The 20,144-nt window shown below is 42.0% G+C and overlaps 2 protein-coding genes across 6 annotated transcripts in view; both read right to left on the bottom strand.

Moving 5' to 3' along the window:
• The window catches only part of RPL31 (ribosomal protein L31), a 492,543-nt gene that overhangs the window by 29,775 nt on the left and 442,624 nt on the right, over window positions 1-20,144 (bottom strand). The window lies entirely within an intron of this gene.
• The window catches only part of NPAS2 (neuronal PAS domain protein 2), a 113,526-nt gene that overhangs the window by 20,680 nt on the left and 72,702 nt on the right, over window positions 1-20,144 (bottom strand). For both annotated transcript variants that reach the window (XM_069876657.1, XM_069876648.1), the window contains 9 exons: window positions 19,280-19,393; window positions 9,770-9,888; window positions 6,948-7,030; window positions 5,994-6,100; window positions 4,640-4,787; window positions 3,983-4,064; window positions 3,108-3,249; window positions 2,482-2,588; window positions 2,223-2,315 (listed from right to left, as the gene is read on the bottom strand). In XM_069876657.1, the coding sequence (XP_069732758.1) occupies window positions 2,223-2,315; window positions 2,482-2,588; window positions 3,108-3,249; window positions 3,983-4,064; window positions 4,640-4,787; window positions 5,994-6,100; window positions 6,948-7,030; window positions 9,770-9,888; window positions 19,280-19,393 (995 nt within the window). The remainder of the gene's footprint in view (window positions 1-2,222; window positions 2,316-2,481; window positions 2,589-3,107; window positions 3,250-3,982; window positions 4,065-4,639; window positions 4,788-5,993; window positions 6,101-6,947; window positions 7,031-9,769; window positions 9,889-19,279; window positions 19,394-20,144) is intronic.

Raw genomic sequence — 20,144 nt, 5'->3', positions numbered from 1 at the left:
CTTCTGAATAACACCTGTGCAATCCCAAACGGATTATTAGTACTTATTATTATTCAGTCATCAACATCCGCTGGGTTGTAGGGGATTTTAATTTATTACAATGAGGTAGGCAAACAAACAAACATTATAAAAGGGAGAATTTGGTCTAAAGTAAACCATTTGCATTCAGGTGACATCTATTACTTTGCTGTCTGTTCATGAAGGCAAGCAAGGCAGAAGCTAAACCCACATTTTGGTGGAGACAAGCCCATTGCAGCCGTTGCTCAAAATAAAACTAATCAAAGCCCAAGCAGATGGTGCCTGAGGCGGGAACTAGCTGCTCTCTGCAGATGCAGTCGTGGCCACTTAAAATGTCCTTTCCCCCTGGCTGCCACCCTGTAGCCAACTGTTAGCCTCAAGGACACCTATCAGAGTGCCAGGGCCCTGTGTGGCCATGCTCAGCAAACAGCCTTTCAGCTCCTGCCGTCGGTCACCTTCTGCTAAGGACAAGTGGCAGAAAGGCAGTTGGGAGCAACTTGTGCAGGTCCTCCTCATTGTCTGGCCATGGGACGCCTGGCCATGCTGTTTCTAGAAGTGATGAGCTTGTGTTCTGCCACCAGACTACTGCAAAACAGTCAACTACAACACAGAGGAAATGTTCATGATTGGAAGCACATGTACTTGGGTTTTCTCCCTTACTCGCTTAGTGCTGCAGGTACCTTGTCTCTTAAATAACAGATTACCTTGCTGTAGGCTGACAAGTTTATTATTTTAAGGTGGGAAGTACAGAATGGTTTCATAATTCTCTCAACAGTTTATGAAAATCACCCAAGTCTGTGAAGATTTGCTACTTTTCCCAGGAGTATCACTGCAGAGTATGAGCCTTGGCCACCTGAGCTGCGACTCAGGTGCTATTCCCCTGCTCCACATCAAGGGAAGCTCCATCTCAAACTTTGCTAGGAGCATCATTGTGACTTTGCTGCCAATCAAGAGGAGGGGTGCCTGCGTAGACAGACTTGAGTCAGCCCTCCTCCTTTCACCAAGTTTTAGCCAGTCCAAAGAGTCTTGATCAGTGGCTACATGACTGGACAATGCTCTGATTTGGCAGAGAAGAAATGCAGCTGGTGTGCCAGTAAGACTATTATACAGGGAAGGAGTGAGGCAGCGAGGCTCTCGGTAAATGACTGGAAAACATCCCTCCACAAAGAGCTTTGATGAAGAAGAAAGGGAGGTAGAAAAAAGTCAAACAAAACATGTATGGGTTTATAATAAATAAACTAATTGATGTTTGGAAGTGCACTAATGAATAACGGAGAGGAATATCTGTAAAAGAAAATGAAATGCTATGAGCGGATAATTGATATGCTGTTTCTTCACTGCATGCTGGTGTGGAGTCGTGAGAAGAATATTAAACATAGAAGATAAATGAGAATTTGATATTTTAAAGCAGGGATCTCAGGACTTTCTGTGTTTAATGCTACAGAAAGAAACTCTGGGATCTTGTTGAGGGAGTACTGGGTACCAATAGTAGAAGCAGCCTGGGCCCAGGACTACTCTGTTGTTTCTCAAATCATCAGATCTTGGGGTGTATCATCAGAGCATGGCTACATGAAAGAAACAATGTGATGGAACATAGTACTCAAATTTGCTCCTTCAAAATGCACTACAAATGAAACACGGAGGTGTTTTGGGGCGGCCATCACCCACTTTGAAGATTTAGGTTAATAGATTTCAGTGGAGGAATTTATCTCTAGCAGCATCCTCACGTTACTGGGTTTTGTTGAACTTATGTGTCCCTTACTGCTGTTTAGCTCTGCATCAGCACAGACAAACAAGTGTTTTTGGGAGGACTGGGTCTCTGTTAATTCTTCGGGGTTTTTTAAAATTTTCATTATGATCTTGATTTTCATGGGATCTGATTCTGTAGATGCGAAGTTGAAAACTCTTTTTCCATCTGTTCTTCCATGAAACAGATGCCTGCACGCACTTGAACCTACAAGCACTTGGGCTTCTGCTCTGAATGCCTGTATGCAGCTACATGTTTAAACACACAAGTGTACAATTCAAATTCTTTCCCACAATACTTTAAGCATTTGAGAGCTAGCAGATTTGGAGATATTAGCTACTAAGGAGATAACCTAAAGCCCCCAAAGACCTGTATCCTATTAATGAATTTGTTTCCCAGATGAAAGGAGAAAATATCATGAGATAGGCAAGTCACCCCTTTCAAATGCCCAACTAACCTGTGCCAGAGGTGCAGGCTGATTTTGCAGAGTTGCTGGAGGCAGCAACTGCTGTGGAAGAAGCTCACATGGAGTCAGAGAAGGCAAAGAAACCTAAGTTAAAAACAAAACAAAATTTCATTTATAAGTTTGGCCCCTTTAAATTTTAGGTTTCTTCTCACGTCAGGGCTTTTGTGTAAGTCATCTTTATTTGTTCAGCTGCGTACGTGGCACATGCTTTATACCATCTGCCTATTTTGATGACTCTTTGTAAAGTTACCTGAAGAGTAGTAGGTTGACTGAGTCTATGCACGGACAAATCCTGCTGTGTGCTCGGTGTTTTTGGCAAGGGAGTGTTAGTCTCTGCAATCAGCTTTGTTGGTGTAGCTGCAAGAAAAGTACCAGTAAGTTCTCACATGCTGGAAATCATCTCCATTTGAAGTGGGAATTACAACAAGACCTAGCTGGAAATGATTATGGCCTGGCTAAATCCCAGCAAGAGTCAAGACTGGTCTTGTTGACTTCAATGGCAGCAAAATTAAACTGATACAGAGGGCCTTGTCAAAGATTCCGTGTTCTAATGAATGGAGAAAAAGGACCCAAGAGCTGTTCTAAAACAGCTGGTACTCCCTTCATATGGGTTGAATAACTGTAAATTTAGGTTAGTTTGTTGGCTTTTTTCCCCACTAGTCCCACTACACATTTTCCAGTGTATGGGTGGTTGCACTAGAACCTTCTCTCTTGCACGTTACCGTTTCAGATTATGCACTTCATTGTCACACATCATACACACATATCACCAATATCTCATAAATAAGTGTTAAATTAGCAGCTGTGGTATATAGACAAAGATTCTGTAATTTGGCTAAATTATAAATAATGTAGTAACCCAGGAATGTCACTCACATGCTGGATCTGACTTGGGTGTGTGGGAAGATTTTGGTGAGCTCCTGGATGATACTGAGGGTGTCCGACTAGTGCTGAGGATTGAGGCACCAATATCAAGTTCATTAAAGTGCTGTTCAGGATCCAAGCTGGCACCACTGTCCTAAAGCAACCAAACAAAAAGGGAATAGCTATTGCATCTGTCAGGCTGAAAATATTTTTAAATGCATCTAGTAATTGTTGCACACATAGTTCTTTGGCTGGCCTGAAATTACTTGAGCAGAACTAATCTCAGAACTAATCCCAAGTAGGCCAGAAGAAGACTTGGGCACAGGTGTCAATGTCCCTTCCAAATAACATTAGTAAAATAGCTTTTGTTAAAGCATTTCACAAAGAGCTATCACTGAGTTGGAAATAAATAGCAAGCTACTGCCATGGTCATTTTGTGCCTTCAGATCTTTTTACGAGTCTTTCTTTTGCATTCAGTTGGATGTGACAGCAACTGTAACCTCTGTGAGACACTCAGCCGTGTGTCAACAAGGAGCTTTTCTTCCTTCCCTCTGCAGATCACCGAGATGTATCCAAGAAGGCTGATTGCCAGAACACATCCAAATGAATCTTTACGCTATAGTACCTTGCCAAGGAAACCTGGGGATATTTCACATTGCCCCCTGTCCGTGTTCTACTTAATTTGTGGCTGTTACTGATCTCTAGATTTACCCTTTCATGAGTGTATCCAATTTACTTTAAAATTATTCAAGTGGGCGAGCAATGAATTCTGAAGTTGAGGGAACCCACCCAGAAAGACAATGCTGGAGTCTCCTTCAGTGGTGTTAAAATAGAAACAAGTTGTGATTACGACATATATTAATGAAAAAAAAAGTTTCTTTTTGTACCTTTAGTGCTGAGGACACAACCTCTGAGGACACTTCTTCCAAGCCCATCTCCTGTCTCCTCTCCACCCTAACATCTGCATAACTGAATGCAAACAAAAATTGAATGTATTGTATTTCATAAAATGTGCTTTAAGCAACTAGAGGAGCAAGTTATTGTAACATTTTTCAGGTTAAATGAACAACTGAAAAATCACTTAAGTCAGATGCTACTGAATAACATTTGAGAGACTTTAATTTTGATCTGTTCCTGTCTTCTTGAAGTCAAGAGATATACTAAAGAAGTATAAGTAAAGGTCAAGTTCACAGCCTCCAACCACTTTATAACTTCACTGGAAAGCTTCCACACATCTCTTTGAAAAACAATGTAAGGATTAGAGTTTAATTATTAGAATAATTAAGGCATCTGTCTCTTCCCCACTTTTGCACAAAATGGAGAAATGCAACAGTTATTTTGCCCTTAAATTCCTGATTGACAAATCAAGCTTAGGATAAAGTTTAGTCTGACCATTTTTCTATGATGAACGTATATCCTTCAGAGAGTTCATTCTTTTTTGATTCATAAAAAAACATTTTTCTACGACAAACTTTTGGCAGTCATGAGAATGCCCTTATCTTATTGTCCTTGATGTCCCCACCAGCTGATAGGATTTTTCATACCTTACCACCATGTGAGTGCACACAATGAACTCTGGCTTGGAGTTCCACTGGTGGTAGGTGATATAGTAATGGGTCTGGAGCCAGATCCACTGTTGTCCTTTGGTCAGAAACCGATAGCAGCACGACTTCCCCTTGCCAAACTGCATCACTGTCAGCAGAAAATACACACAGCTTGTAGCACAATTTCTGATGTGAAAATGGCATGAAATGAGAAAAGAGTAACAAAAATATCTGTGGCCCCATCAATTCCCAAGGGAGACAGGAGTCTAAGCACCTTTTGAGTAAGTGGTCCTGTCAGGTGCATGATAGAACAAATATAAAGATCAGTAGGTATCTTCTTCTGACACTTCAAACGGTACATTCCTACACAGTACAATTAACCTTAACTTTGGACACTAATGCATTAATGCCTGCTACAACTTAAACATAGATCTTACCCTGGTTTATGTGCTGATCAGATACTGCTTAATTAGGCATCTGGGATTAATTTCTAAGAGTGAACATTTTAAGTTCTATAGCAGAAAAGTACAGGCTAAAAATGCTTGAGAAGATGAGTATTCTCTGCAGAATGAAGAGAGCATGGGAGATAACACTGTGCAAAGACAAAAATAATTTGAAATTGAAAGAAAATTCCCAGACTGACAAGAATTCAAAGTGCAGTAAACTGGCATGTATTGAAAGTTTTAAAAATTCATCAACAAAACTAATCTCTGCTTTTTCCCCCTAGTGATTTCAAGGGGTTCCCTAATATGCATATACTTAGCCTTTCTAGGTTTTAATATCAACATATAAAAACTAATGTTACAGGGTATTTTCAGAACACCCAGAGGTTGTAAACTGAGATTTTCCAGCCAGTTCTGTAAGTAAATATTTGAAAATGATCGCCTCATTTTCTTCACTTAGTGGAAGAGTTTTTCGTTTAAATCTGTTTAACAGAGCATATTTAAATAATCACAGGTAATGTACAAATACACAATAAGCAACATTAGGGTAAATAATCTGCTAGAATTTTACAAAATAGAATTTCTTCTGATATTGCTTGAACTATTCCTGTGTATTCTTTACTAGTAGAACAGGTACCTAGTCTGGTGCATTTTACCCATTCAGGGAGTCTTGTTGACTGTTTCTGGGGATACAGAAGATAAAATTGTATTTTCCACAGCTTGATAAATCTGGCCTAGATGCTGATCAGCTGCAGTGCCCCCAATCTGCTGTAACTCCACTGAGACATACAGGCGTGAGGCAAGGGTCAAACCTCACCTTCCAAGCTTAAATCAATTTTAACTGAAACTACATTTCACTGAAAAGAGGTGTCCCAGTGATTCCACAGGAACCTGGGCTATGCGATACTTACAGTGTTCGTGGCACCTTGCTAGCAGCTCTAGGTCATCTATATGGTAATAGTCGTAGCCTGAAGTACCCAGCACTTCAAAAGGCAAGTATCCTATAATCGGCGGTGCTCTGCAGTTAGACACAATATGAGGAAATTCATAAACCACAAAAGAAGCAGCAGTTCTGCATTTTAACGTGGATGTGTAAAAAATCCAGATCCGCTCTCGCTCACTGGTGTACGGTTGTCCACCCAGGGGACTGGATCCTGACTTTCTCCTCCCTCATATCTGGGATGCCGAGCTGGGCCTGGCATCTTGCCCTTAGGACAAGGCCATAACAACCCCATCTTCCCAAGGTAGATGTGGTTGCAGAAAGCAACTCAGCTTCTTAGGGATCTTCACACAAGAACCTGCTGGGAGGAAGCAATTCCCTGGCTGTTCCTTGGGCAGGGGCTCTGCAGTGGCTCCCACAGCCCCTGCACAGGGTAGACATGGTGAGGTGATCTAGTCTGCTGGGATTAGGGGGATAGAAGGGGAGATCATCTGTGCCTGAGTGCCTGCAGAGCTCAGCTGTGGTGTGCTAAGGCAGTTGCTTTGTACCTTTGCCAGCACGGGCCAGTGCAGACTCTCCCTCTGTAACTCAATGGGAATTGCGCACACACAATCAATGGCTGGATTTGGAAAAAATTATTTCTGCAGCTGTATAATAATTAGATGATTTTGCTATGTGATAGACTTTGGTCCATGGATATTTTTCACGCAAACAAGAACAAGCTAATCACAAATTCAGTCTGAGAAACAGAGTAGTTTTGTTTTAGGAGACTGATAAAAAGAAATAGTATCATCTTTTAAAAGAATTTTAGTGGTTGCCCTCCTGTTTAAATGTGAAATGTAACACTATTTGAGAGAACTGCACTTACAAAAATACCAATAGACAGCCACCAAACACAAGTAGGAAAGCTTTTCTTGTCACCAACCTGTGATCCAGGAATAAAAATTTCCACTCTAGACTGTGTCTTGAAGTGAATTCCTCTAGAGGTTCTTCCACGATGCACATCTCCTGCATAGAGAAGAAAACCAACTTACTGAGGGTTGTGGTTTCATGACTCTGCTTCATCTAGCTATTGTTAGCTATAAATACATTGTGTACAATCAGAGAAAACAAAGGATTCACACATCTTCTAGCAATTCCAGGCAGCCATCTATTGTATTTATCAATGCCAACATTTTTGCAGCAGTTGGGGAGAACTTGTGATGCATACAGACTTAAAAGCCATGACTGTCCCTTGGCGTGCTGAAGTTTCTATGGCTTTGAAACAGTGCCCAGCATGTGAGAGCTGTGCTACTTACAGCCCTGAGGAGCAATGCCCCTTCCCAGCATTCAGCCTGTCCTTGGTCCCACCTGGGTTTGCCACATCTTTCCTTGCTCTCTTCGTGTTACTGAAGGTACCCACCGCCCTTGCCTGGCCCTTTTACATGCCTGGCCCTTTTACATCTGCGCCTCCTTTGAGAAAGGCGGACACTCTCTTTCCCACTCAGTTCCTGGGGACACTGTACGCTGGGGAGGCATAAATGCCTTTTCAGGCAGGCAGCCTGCGTGGGATTTGTCAGGCAGGTGAAAGGCAGCAGTTTTGCCTTGTGTTTCCCTTCTGCAGTGAAGCAGCCCTCAACACTCACAAGAATGATAAGAAGTGAATTACATGAGGCAGGGCACAGGGTTGTCTGTGAAGCAGAGCATCCTTGGCTCAGAGGGATGAGGATCAGGATGTAGTTGGAAGGGATTAGTTGTTAGGTAGAGGTGGGAAAGGCAGGAAGGATAGCACCGAGGTGCACACCTGTGTGTTGGATAGGGCTGGCTGCATGCCCCTGAGCTGGCTCCCAGCTCACTTGCAGCTTCTCTCTGCTGACCTTTCCTCCCCTACTGGTGGTCTGCATGGGCAATTCCCACTCCAGAACCTGTCAGGCTGGAAAAAACCCTGGATGGGATTTGCCAGCATCAGTGCTCAGGATCTGATAGCACCCAGTGTTACTAGGTCTCCCACATCTCTACTGCAGGAGGGTTTCCATTGTCAGTCTAACTGCTAGACCCCAATGGTGCTGTTCCCCTGCTCCCTGGTGCCACGTCCCCTTGTGCACACAACGCTCTCTCATTATCTCCCCTGCCACTTATCTCTCTTTTGTCAGTCTCAGGAAGAGAAGTCTTTCATAGAATCATAGAATCATAGAATCACCAGGTTGGAAGAGACCCACCGGATCATTGAGTCCAACCATTCCTATCAAACACTAAACCATGACCCTTAGCACCTCGTCCACCCGTGCCTTAAACACCTCCAGGGAAGGTGACTCAACCACCTCCCTGGGCAGCCTGTTCCAGTGCCCAATGACCCTTTCTGTGAAGAATTTTTTCCTAATGTCCAGCCTAAACCTCCCCTGGTGGAGCTTGAGGCCATTCCCTCTTGTCCTGTCCCCTGTCACTTGGGAGAAGAGGCCAGCACCCTCCTCTCTAGAACCTCCTTTCAGGTAGTTGTAGAGAGCAATGAGGTCTCCCCTCAGCCTCCTCTTCTCCAGGCTAAACAACCCCAGCTCTCTCTTCAGGCCACTGAAGTTTTAAACCCTCTTGGGACCAGAGGAGAATCTAAGATGCACTGCCATCAAGCGTTTATTTGATACATATGAATCCTCACAAAGTTGATTAAGTTGCTGATTGTACAGTGGCAAAAGGATTCATGCCTTAAATGCCTCCCCCCAATCCCCTCCAGTTTACACCAAAATCCATGCTGATGCCAAGAACATGTTCTAAATTTCAAGGTGCAACATACAAACATTCCTTTTCACAACCAAAATACTGATTCTGCCATGCTTAGCTAGTCAGACAAATATTTTTGCCTTCATTTTAGAGGAAAAAGTCAAGACTAGGAGTTAAATGAGTCAGTCAGGTGAACTGAAGACATCAGTGCCCAGGGTTTCCGGGCAGCTAACATCTTCTCCCCTCTAGCACCAGGCAGCTCACTGCTATGTGCAGGCCGTTTTGTTTCCCTGTTTATTTTGAGATGTTAGCTACCCAAAGACAAGGGAACTTGTTTTCAGGGTTCCTGCAGAACCTCAACACCAGCCTCTACTGCTAATGTGATTACTGTGGTTAAGATTTATGGGGAGTGTCCTCACTTGCTTACCCAGAAGGGACTCTACTTACCTGCTGGGGCTGTGAAATAGCTGAGAGTGCCCTGCAGGTTCCTGCAGCAGTAATGGAGCCAGGCTAAGGGAGTAGTGATTTCATGCCAGCTAGATCTTAGTTAGAATTTTTAATCTCTTTACCTCTGAGCATGGGATGCCTGATTCAGGAGTTCACATTGGTTAACTAGGGAACCACAGTGCCAGGCACAGGGTTGGGTGGTCTATCCTTATTTCCAGAAGCAACTATCTTACTACCAGGATTTGGGAGGAGGAAAACCAGCAGCGGTTACCCAAAGTCACCAAGGAGCACAAATGAAAGTGTTGGTGGCCATCTGTACACTGTCCCATCACAGGAACAGAAAGTAGCAACAAAGAACCCAATTTCAAAGTGACTTTGCAATTTCTAATTTCAACGAGTTTCCAATTCCCGTGCAAAGGGGCAGAGCATAAGTGACATGGCTTCTGCAGATCCATCACACTGATAATCCTCTTCACTGGATTTTTATGCATTAAATGTGATACCTATAATCCATTCAATTAGCAAAATTAAGAACTTTATGTGTCAGCCCCTCTGAAAGTATTTTGAGAAGTTCTGAAATGAATGGGATCCAGGCTACACACTTACCTTTAAAAACTGAGGTGTTGCCAAACGAACAGTCGCTACGAAGCAGACCTGCTTTCCCGGGGATGTTCTGTAAGCCCTTGGGATAGCCTCATCAAAGCCATTGCAAGTGGAGTTAGGCACTGGGTAGGGAAAAACACGGGACCTGGAGTCATGCCTCATATGAGATTTGCTCTCCCTGCATATTTTGCACACTTGAAGCATACTAATAATAATTTTATTCAGAGAAGTGCTCTAAAAGCTTTTCAAGCTGATATGCATATATTTAAATCCAAGTCGGTCACGTTAGGCAGAAAGACATCAGAGCTTAACTTCAAGTATGAATCATATAGGTTAATCCTGATAAAAATAAGGCCAAACCTTATTACAGAGCATAAGCCAGCTTTCTGGAAAGAAACCCCACACATCCAATTGCTCTTTTTCATCACTCACAAAAAAAAAACAACATACACTGCAGGCATGCCTAGCAAAATAACTTCTGTGAGGCGGTGAAAAAAAGTGCTGGCAAGGGAATTAGCTGAAGAGAGTTCATCGAGTCATCAGTGGCAAAACACTGGGGCCCAGAGCCAGTGAAGCTTCATTGAGCTAGCAAGAGGCTGTTTGTGATTCTCAGCTGCTGAAGTGTGCCTTCCCCTTCTGCATCTAAGGAGAGCCATCCCCACTGTGGTCTAGTTCTCCTTGTTTTAAAGAAAAGCAAAGAGGATCCCATGTATGGCACTGGCTTACAGAGCCGGACATTTACGGTGAGTCTGCAGATGGCCACTTGTCTCCTGGGCAGAAGGAAAAACTGAATGCAATGTGGCTACTGATTTTGTGTATGCTTTTTCATCTGTGTCTTTTGTGATTGAATGGATCTTGCGTTGCTTTGAGGGCCCACTAACAACTCCTGCTGTAAAGATGCATTGCCAAAAGAACGTGTTGCCTTAAGCTAGCCCACAGTCCCATGTTAGAATGACATAATGCTAATTTTTTCATCCAAATTCAAGCTGTTTAGAGATGGTAATCCCGCTCCCACAGCAGCAAAAGAAAACTGTGTGCTAAGGTGTGGGGGGAACTGGGCTGGCCCCATGGGCTCCTGCCTTGTCCAGACAACTCGCTCCCATGGGGACAGAGAAGGTCCCACCTGCAGTCAGAGTTCACCAATATGAGTTAATTTAATGCTAATAGGGAACAATGCTAATATGAAACTATCTTTCCTTTCTATTAGGCTCCTATATCCAATTTTATGAAGTTTCCTACAGTTTGTCTCTTCTGCACAGGACAAAGCAAGGACAACTGTGTCCATTCCTGTGAAAATGAAGAGTTTTGTATTTACCTAGGGAGAAGATAACTAGCAATTTTTATTCCAATGTGCTTCTGCGCTGGGCTTTAGTTCACTAGCATAAGTCATAGAGAAGTAAGACATTTTAATGTACCACATGTGCTTTTGGAACCCCATTCAACCTATTAAAAGCCTTAGAATAATGATACATAGCTGACAACAAGGATAATGGGACATAAGACAGAAAAATAAGTACTCTGAGAAGAATTCATACCTATATTAAGCAGTTTAGGCCATTTTGTGCACAATATATATTGCATCAAAAAGAGGAAGAAGGATTCCTCATCTGAGAAGGCAACACGAATGTGAACATCCACAGAGATTACAGCCCTCTGTTGCAGTTAAGTCTGGAGGGCATGGCTGACTGGATATTAAGATAAAAAATATGGGCAAAATTCTCCTCCTTTCACAGCAAAGCACACTTGCTCTGGGGACTTTCTAGGAACATGTATTCCTGTTCTGCTCCTGGGGTTATGTGCATATACAAGGGCTTCTATGGGATTATTAATACAAGATATTAAAAAAAAAAAAGAGAAAGAATTAGGAGCTATAGGAAACATGGGAAGGCTGAGTAAAGAGTTATTGGTTCTTTTCTGGTATGATTATTTTATGCAAATCTGTCAATTTCTGCAGTTGGTCCAGTTTAAAAATTAATGGTATTGCTATAAACCCACATTAATGGCATTGTAAAAAGTTACTTCCAAGCTTAGTAGGTAATATGTTGTCACATTTTAAGTCAATGGGGCCATTACTCATTGTAATAGCCAAGTTCAGTAGCAAAAGTTTGCAGGCTGGGCTGTTAGATAGTCAACCTCTGAAGTACAGATACTATAAATTAGTCTTGTTAGTGAACCCATGGGCTTGCAAAGGACAACAGATGTAGAAGAAATGCTGAGTAGAGACCAAATTGCACCAAGGCGGGTGGGTGGCCTCTTTTAGATCAGCTGTTTGATGTAAACTGCCATGAGCCTGAATGGGGATGTCGCAGAAGAGAGCAGGTTACATTGCTGAATGTGGCATTTACAAAATAGGATTGTATTTCCAAGAGGTAAATGCAACACTAAAAGAGTAATAATTATTGCATAGTAGAGATATGTAGCAACTTTGGGATTTCATTACAACTTTTGGGAAATATGAACTTAGCAGCAGTGAATGAATAAGCCCTAGGAGTGAGACAGAGCTGGTTTGGCTGAAAGTCATCCAGTCTTCGAACAGCTACCCTGAAATCTCGGTACTCAGCTGCCCTTCACAAAGTCCAAAGCACTAAAATCCTCAATGATGCAGGCAGGTAGCCACCACCTTGAAATGTTCATCTTGATCTGAAAGTAACAACTACAGTAACTGAAAGAAAAAGAATCTCACATTTATTTCTGAATTACTTTGCTGCCTGACTTGTTTCGTTGGTGTCTGTTCTTCCCACAGCTCTGTCTGCATGGCCTGTTTTTCTCTGCTCCTGCAGCTGATCAGTAAGTTTCAGCTTTTTTGTTTATAACTTTTAAGGTCTAGTTTTAAAAGAGATCATTAGATGAATAAAAAAATTAATCCTGTCATAATCTTTTAAGCATGCCTTCTGAAAAATCATACTTGATAATTCTGCAGGACTCTTTAAAGCAAACACAGAACATCTTGAAGTTGCCATGCTCAGTAGTGAACTTTCTGAGAACACCACAGAAAGACAGTGGAATGGAAAACATAGGTTGAAGTCTGAGGCTATGATGATATTAACATTTCTAAGTCAAATACACGTCTTGGAGTGCTTTTGTCTGAAGGCATCTGATGAAAATGTTAATAAACAAGTGGGCTTGGGTAAATATGGGCATGTGTGTTTCACAATTAAATTATTTAGACAAAATATCTTGAGTAGGGAATTAGAAGGTTGTGTTGCAAAGATAAGTACATAATCAGAAAGGAGAAACTGTTGCATCATATATATCTGTTAGCTGATGCTCTTCAGCATGAATTTTAACAGTTTTTGCAGTTACCTATTAGACCTGCTGCTCCTAGAGCTCCCAAAAAATTATTTTCTAGAAGCAGTATTAAATTACCTGCAAATATAATATAAGAAAATAGAAAGAAACTGACTTGCTTATACATACATTTTGTTGCTGTTGTTGTTTGGTTTTGTTATTTTTAATAAATGACCACGACACTAAGGACAAGATGCTAAAAATAAATAATATATATAGGGAACCAAGCCCTTAACCACCATAGAAAAAAAGATATTTATCCTTAGGGGTACAAATCATGCCACATGAAATGAATGAAAACATGTTTAAAAAACTCCAGATGCCGCATTATTCAGTTAATAATAGTACAGCAGTAAGTTGCTCAGCCATTACCTTACGATGTTTAAAATATATTCGCCCTATAACAGCAAACCTCTCCTTTATGTCATTTGAAAGAAGAAATCCCTTCCTATTTTGTCAGTAGATGTTAATGTTTAAAGAACCAGTCCTAGTGACTGCCAAACCACCTGAACAGTCATTTTAAAAACTACAAGCCAAAGAGACCAGAATAAAATCAAGATTGTTCCATTCAAATAAATTCAGATCACAGATAAACAGAATATTTAGTGATTAATATATATAATGAAGAAATCCAAAGTGCTAGTGGCAAGCCGGACTGCACTTGTACCTCCAGATGAGTAATAGCCATGGTGTCCATACATCACTTGTCTGAAATCAACTCTTTCTTCCTGCTGTTTCTCCCCTTGCCCTTCTGTCTTGATATGAACCCCACGTAAATTCTTTAGAACAGGAATGGTGCCTTTTTTCTTAAAGGCCCATAAAGACACTGGCATAAGTGCTGCAGATTGCTAACTGCAGCTTCTATGATATTGTTAATAGTGAATAATAGTATGCAGCTGTTGGTTCTGATCAAAACATGTATTTCAGTTTGAGTTATTCTTGTTATCAGATGTTTCTGCATATGTTTATGGAGGCTCAAGATCAATGTATGTTCTGTATAAATCTGTTTATTTCCTTTAAAAGGGAATTCAGATTGAATTAATTGTTCTGGGAGTGAAAAGATTTTTTTTTTTTCTTCCCAGCATAAAAATTTTCTAGATGATTATTCTTATCTCTAAGAGATATATCAGCTAACAGTAGAGTATTGCTATTGTTAGCAACCAGTAACCAGACACTTCCTGAGTTTCCATGTAATTGGCATAAAAAAATAACAGTTTTAAATTCCACTATAATATATAATTATATTACTTGATTAGGAACTCTTTTCACATGACGGTTATCTCCTCTTTAAGAGGAATATTTCGGTCATTTTGGATTAAAGGACAGATCTGCCACTTTAAAGATACTGGTGGTCCTTTTTCTTTTGGTGAATGTTTTGAAAGGCAGGACTCTGGCTTTTTGCCTTTCACGAATTTTTCATCAAGTATGTCACCTCAGAAACAGATACCACAGCCCATATTTGGTTACATAATTGTGAGATATCTTTCGCTGTTTACAAATGTACACACGATTTTCACAGGAGGGGTAAATCCAGCCCACCTTATCTTTTCCTATCAGAGTGAGCGATTAAGCAGCTTTGTAAAATAATTTATTCTCATTTATTTTGACATTTTATAATGGAAGATAAACATTTCCTTGGATTTATTTTGAGGGGTGTCTTTAATACGTGCCTCCCCCCTCAGCTCTCAGGCAACACTGAATGGCTGTGTTGCTTGTTGGTGATGCTGACATGACTGCCCTTCATCAGGTACTACCGATCAACAGGTACAGTGATTGCACTTGCTTCCCTCTGATCTTTGAACATATTCAGCTCTCTTGTTAAAATCTGGACTACAGAACCAGAACCAGAAATGTATAAAAATATTGTAAATAGTTCCTATTTACAAAATAAATAATAATAAAAAAAATCATTTTGCTTTGAGAGCAAATAGGTCTTTCTCACAGAAGTAGAGAGGGAACTCCACCTTCCTCTTCTGAGTGGCCTATGGGCCACCTCCCTTCCTAGTCAAGGGACTACTGAGTCTTCACATCAGGTTACAGTCCTGATTTTCTCATTGAAGCTTAATTAATGATGATTATATAATCCTCCCAAATGGAAAATCAAATCTCTTGTATTTGATTTAGCACAGCCAGTGACTCATGCAGTCACTCCGCACAGCTTGCATTGCTGTTTTGCTGGTCAGCCACTTTTGGTTGGGCACAGCTAATTGGAGGGTGGTTCTCTCATGTGCAGACAGCTCATGTCACATCCCTGGTATAGACACAGCTGCAGAAATGTCCTTGCAGCAGGGGTTACAGAGAATAGCTTCCTGAACGCCATCCCCAGGACAAGCCCAAGTATGGACCTTCCTGCCAACCCTAGCACTGGGCTGTGTAGCTCCTCTAGCCTCCAGCTATAGCTGAGTCCAGGAGCTCTAGGGAAGGAGATCTTCTGAAAGACTGAACACGTGCCACAAGCTATGCGAATTTTCCTGGGCAATTTCTGCGGACTGCACATGCATTTCCCTGCCCTTTCTGGGATGTGGGAAAGGTACCAGTGACTTCTCTTCTAGGAGAGTTGCATGGGTTCAATGTAGGTTGTGTAATCTGCCCCCCCCGACTGCAATCCTGATAAAAAGTCACCTTGGTAGACATCAGGTATTTGTTCCGCTTTAGTGGAAAAAAGATTGTCTATGGCATCTCAGTACAATGGCCTTTAAAGCCTCAGAATTCCCACTAAAGGTAGGGAGAGCAGCTAAGCCCCTAACTGGCTTTCTAAGCCTCAGTCTTTCAAATTAATCCATTCAAACCCATCCCTATATGATGTTCTCAGCCAGAAGTCACAACGCGATTAATGGAGAAGGTACAAAGGAGGAGGGAGGGCAGGTAAGGGCACTGGGACCCCAGCACTCATGACCTCCTTCTGCCAAGCACCACCATTATATAAGCAATGAACAATAATAAAATGAGCCTAAGAAGATGACAATTCCAGGGAGGTTACATAAAAATTTACGTAGAAGTAGAATAAAAGTAGTGATATTTCTGTTCAAGAGGGCAAAAAAAGGATCTACCAGTTATTCAAAACATTGACAAAGGTTAAGTGAGAAGGAGAGGTGCATTTGAACTGTCACTGCCACAACCCTAAACTAACGGGAATGGAATCCTGATGGGATACAGCCTCCCTATGGATAAAAGGACCTCCTGGACCACAGAGGCTTTGGCATTCACGCAGCCAGGATGTGCAGGCAAGGCGGACTCAGAGTTGGCTTAGAAAACTGTTGGAAACAAAGGTAGGATTTGGTGTTAGGTGGCTAAAAACGAACGGCAAAGATTTGTATTTAGAGAAGAACATCCTGTATCAGTCTCTCATGTGTAAAAACATGCTCACACTTCCATTGCTGTGAAAAGCTACAGGGGAAAGCATTCTTGAATACATTCATAAAGAATATCGCCTGGTAATTAAGCTTAATTTGCAATTTCAGTCTTTCTTCCCCCACAGTATGCTTCGCTAACTCTTTTCTTATCTTTAGCTTAGCCTCCTTCCTCCACAAACACCTCCAAAAAGCAGGCTTTGGGGCTAGCTGTTCCTACACAGATAGGATGAGCACTACCCCGTGAGCAATAGGTCTCTCCACTGCCCCTCTTCTAACTACTGTCTTTCTCATCCAGTCGGCCTCACACCTGGAAAGTGGCCGACTGCAGAACAGGTATTTAATGGGAGGAAGAAGAGAGCAATGGTTGGCAGGTCTGGCAGGTGACAGCCCTGGGGTGCGTGGGCTGGGGAGATGCTACCTGTTAACAGAAGCAGGAACCCAGACCACCGCTGGGCCCATCAGATGCTCAAATGTCCATGCTGCAAGTCTTGGTGCTGAAGTGCAGCTGCTTGTCCCTGGCCCTGGGACTGGAAAGCTGCCCATAGGGCTGTTGCATTCATATGATGCTTGCTTGAGCTTATGTCCCCCATGCCTTGCTCAGGCTGCAGCCGGCTGATTCAAGAAGCCTGGTGGAGTTAATGACGGCTGCTGTTGAGGTCCGCATCCTCCTCTGACTGCTCTCTCTGTCCTTGGCCCAAGGTTATCAGCTCCCATGCAAACAGAGTTTGCTGTTGCTACAGTGCAAGCCCTGTGCATACATTTCTACCTTTGCTGGAAGGTGGTTTGGGGGCTGGATTAGAATCATAGAATCATAGAATAACCAGGTTGGAAGAGACCCACCGGATCATTGAGTCCAACCATTCCTATCAAACACTAAACCATGCCCCTTAGCACCTCGTCCACCCGTGCCTTAAACACCTCCATGGAAGGTGACTCAACCACCTTCCTGGGTAGCCTGTTCCAGTGCCCAATGACCCTTTCTGTGAAGAATTTTTCCCTAATGTCCAGCCTAAATCTCCCCTGGCGGAGCTTGAGGCCATAAGGAGCCAGGCTGGAGAGAGGGGGGCACGCAGAAGGGACCATGAAGGGTGACCTCCAGCCAAGGGGGAGCAGTGCTGGGGTTGCTTGAGTCTTCCAGTAGAGAAGCAAATATTTCCACTATGCCCTGCAATGAACTGGGGGAACTAGTCAGGATGGGCACGCTGCCATTCTAAACTGAGAGAGGGGAAGGAGGCCAGGAGGCACCATCACACAGAACAGGGCAAGGGCCACCCCCTCCCTAGTGATGAGGGTCAGGCTGCAGCAGGGATGGGCAGAAAGCAGAAAAGAGAAAATAAAGTGAAAGATTTAGAAAAAAAATGGCACAAGGGAAAATGAAAATAGAAAAAAAAAGTGAAGCAGAAAGCACGTGTCTTATTTGAAAGCTATAAGCTGAAGTCTTTGGAAAATGATTTGGTGTCTTCTGAAATCAATATGTTCCCATTTAGTCTATATGCATTACGCTAAGGAAAATATCTGTAATGCAAGTTTTATTTTTCCTCTGAGAAATAGTCACTGATACAAACTCCGGGATAGGAAATACTGATGGTTAAGAGGGCAATATTTAAGTCATGCCAAAATAAAAGGCTGAAAATCCTTGAAGAAAATGGATCAGAAATTCCCCTTGTAGAAATGTATCCTTATGAGTCAGCACCCGAAATCTGGTTTCTGCTCTAGAAAACAGAACAGCTTGGTGTGTGCGTCTGTCAGGCAGCCACACTTTGCTTCATTCAAACTAGAAAGCATACAGGCAGTTACATTTTTTACACAAATAAAGCTTCAAATCAGATGGCACCAAACAAAAAATACATATCTCCATCCTGCACGTAGGTTTCTATTCTAGTCATGTGGAGCAAAAGCATAAAGTTAAATGGGGACAGGGACATTTTTTTTCTTGCAGTGTGGCGTGCGGTTTTTGGAAAGCACGGTGGGGAATTTTTTTGCTGAGGATGACCTATTTGGAACAATACCAGCAACTTTGGAAATGCCACTCTGGAGTTCAATCAGGCAAGTAACTAAAGCAAACTTGGGCAGGCAGGAGAAAAGAAAGTAATAAAAAGAGTATTTCTTTTCTGACATTAATGGCTGTGCAGCAATCTGTTTGTTAGAGAATGGGCGAGGTGGAAATCTGTTCTTCATCCCTTGAAAGATCATTTCCCTAGACTGACTGTGGTGTGCTAGTGACCCTCTCCTTGTTGTTTTTTGGTTTGTTTGGGGTTTTTTTTTTGAGATTATTGCATTCTGCAGTGTAGGACAGGAATGTAAAATGGCAACTGGAGAGTGGGAGGCTGGTGGAAGTGTCCTTAGCCACTCCAGTGCCAGTGCAGGGGACTCCTCACTGCAGCACGGGGCAGGGGGTACAGGCACTTGAGTACATGGTGCTGCCACCTTACCCCCAAAAAATTTCAGGCGAAGAGTGAGAGGGCAGATTTGACAGATTAGCAGTTCTGGCACAGAATTCATGTTTAATGTAAGACAGCAGATAAGGTAGTAAGCTTATTATTTAGCTAATAAAGCCCTAGCACAGAGTGAGGGGGTCAGTGAGCACAAACAAATCCTCCTCTGAACCTGTCATTATTTGCAAACTTACCCACAGTCCAGGATCACTGCTAACAAGGGAAGGACAGTAACAAAAGCAACTAACACAATTTCACTCTTCATCCAGCTTCTGCTAATCAGCTGTGAGATCCATGTGAAGCAAAATTTACCCCATAATGTTAAAAATAGACCTTTCATTCAAAAACCTGTCTTGTTCAATGGAGCAATACTTATATTTTATTTTACACAGCTAAAGTACAGCTAAAGTAACATTTATACAACAATTAAAGCTTACCATTGCTGTAAGACCGAAAATTTCCTACAAATTTTATGTATTCATATGTTGGAAATTCCTTTGGGTTCAAACTTCCTCTCAGAAGATGACAATAAAACTCTAGTTCATTGTCAGCTGGATTGTTAAAAGAAGAAGAAGAAGAAATAAACACACCGTTTAAGCTAAACACAACCAATGGTGTCTTCCAACCCCAATCTTCCAACTGGTAGCACAAGAGCATCATTCAGCATCCTATACACCTTGCAGGATCAGAGCCTCTGTAAGGAAGTGCCTTGCGGGGATGTGGGTTGCTCAGTGTGGTGCACAGGTCTGCCTGCAGCTTAGGGAGAGCCTTTGAGACTAACTTGCCCTTCTCTTACACCACATTCATCATACAGTTACACTGCCATAGCATCATCGTAGCGAAGGAGAGAATTGGATCCTTAGCTTAAACCTTTTTGTATATATATTTATGATTTTCATGACTCACAGCAGTTCTACATCTTGTGTTGGAAAACTATGCCTAATCACCTCAAAATATCTATTAAATTAGCTTTGGCATATTCACTATCAGCTGCAGGTTTGTATTTACAGTAGATTAAGCAGCTATACATCCTATATTATCTTATTATCTAGTGTTCTCTAGTTTTGTGTGTCTTATCTCTTAAAGAGAATAAGGGTGAGGCAAGTAAAAGAGTTTTTAAGAAAAACAAAATTAAATTTGAAAAAGAATTACAATGATTTTACTTTGCAACTATGATGCAAACAAAAGGTATGTGACATTAGCACATCTCTGAACAGCATCTTGAACAGGCTAAATTATCAATTAAGATGTGATCTGTCTCAGGTGAACTCTCAGTTTCTATCAGCTAAACTATTTTCCTTA

The sequence above is a fragment of the Phaenicophaeus curvirostris genome, chromosome 1 (genome assembly GCF_032191515.1).
Source record: "Phaenicophaeus curvirostris isolate KB17595 chromosome 1, BPBGC_Pcur_1.0, whole genome shotgun sequence".
NCBI classification, from domain to species: Eukaryota; Metazoa; Chordata; class Aves; order Cuculiformes; family Cuculidae; genus Phaenicophaeus; species Phaenicophaeus curvirostris.
The sequence above is the reverse complement of the archived record's forward strand: the minus strand, read 5'-3'. Positions and strand labels throughout refer to the sequence as shown.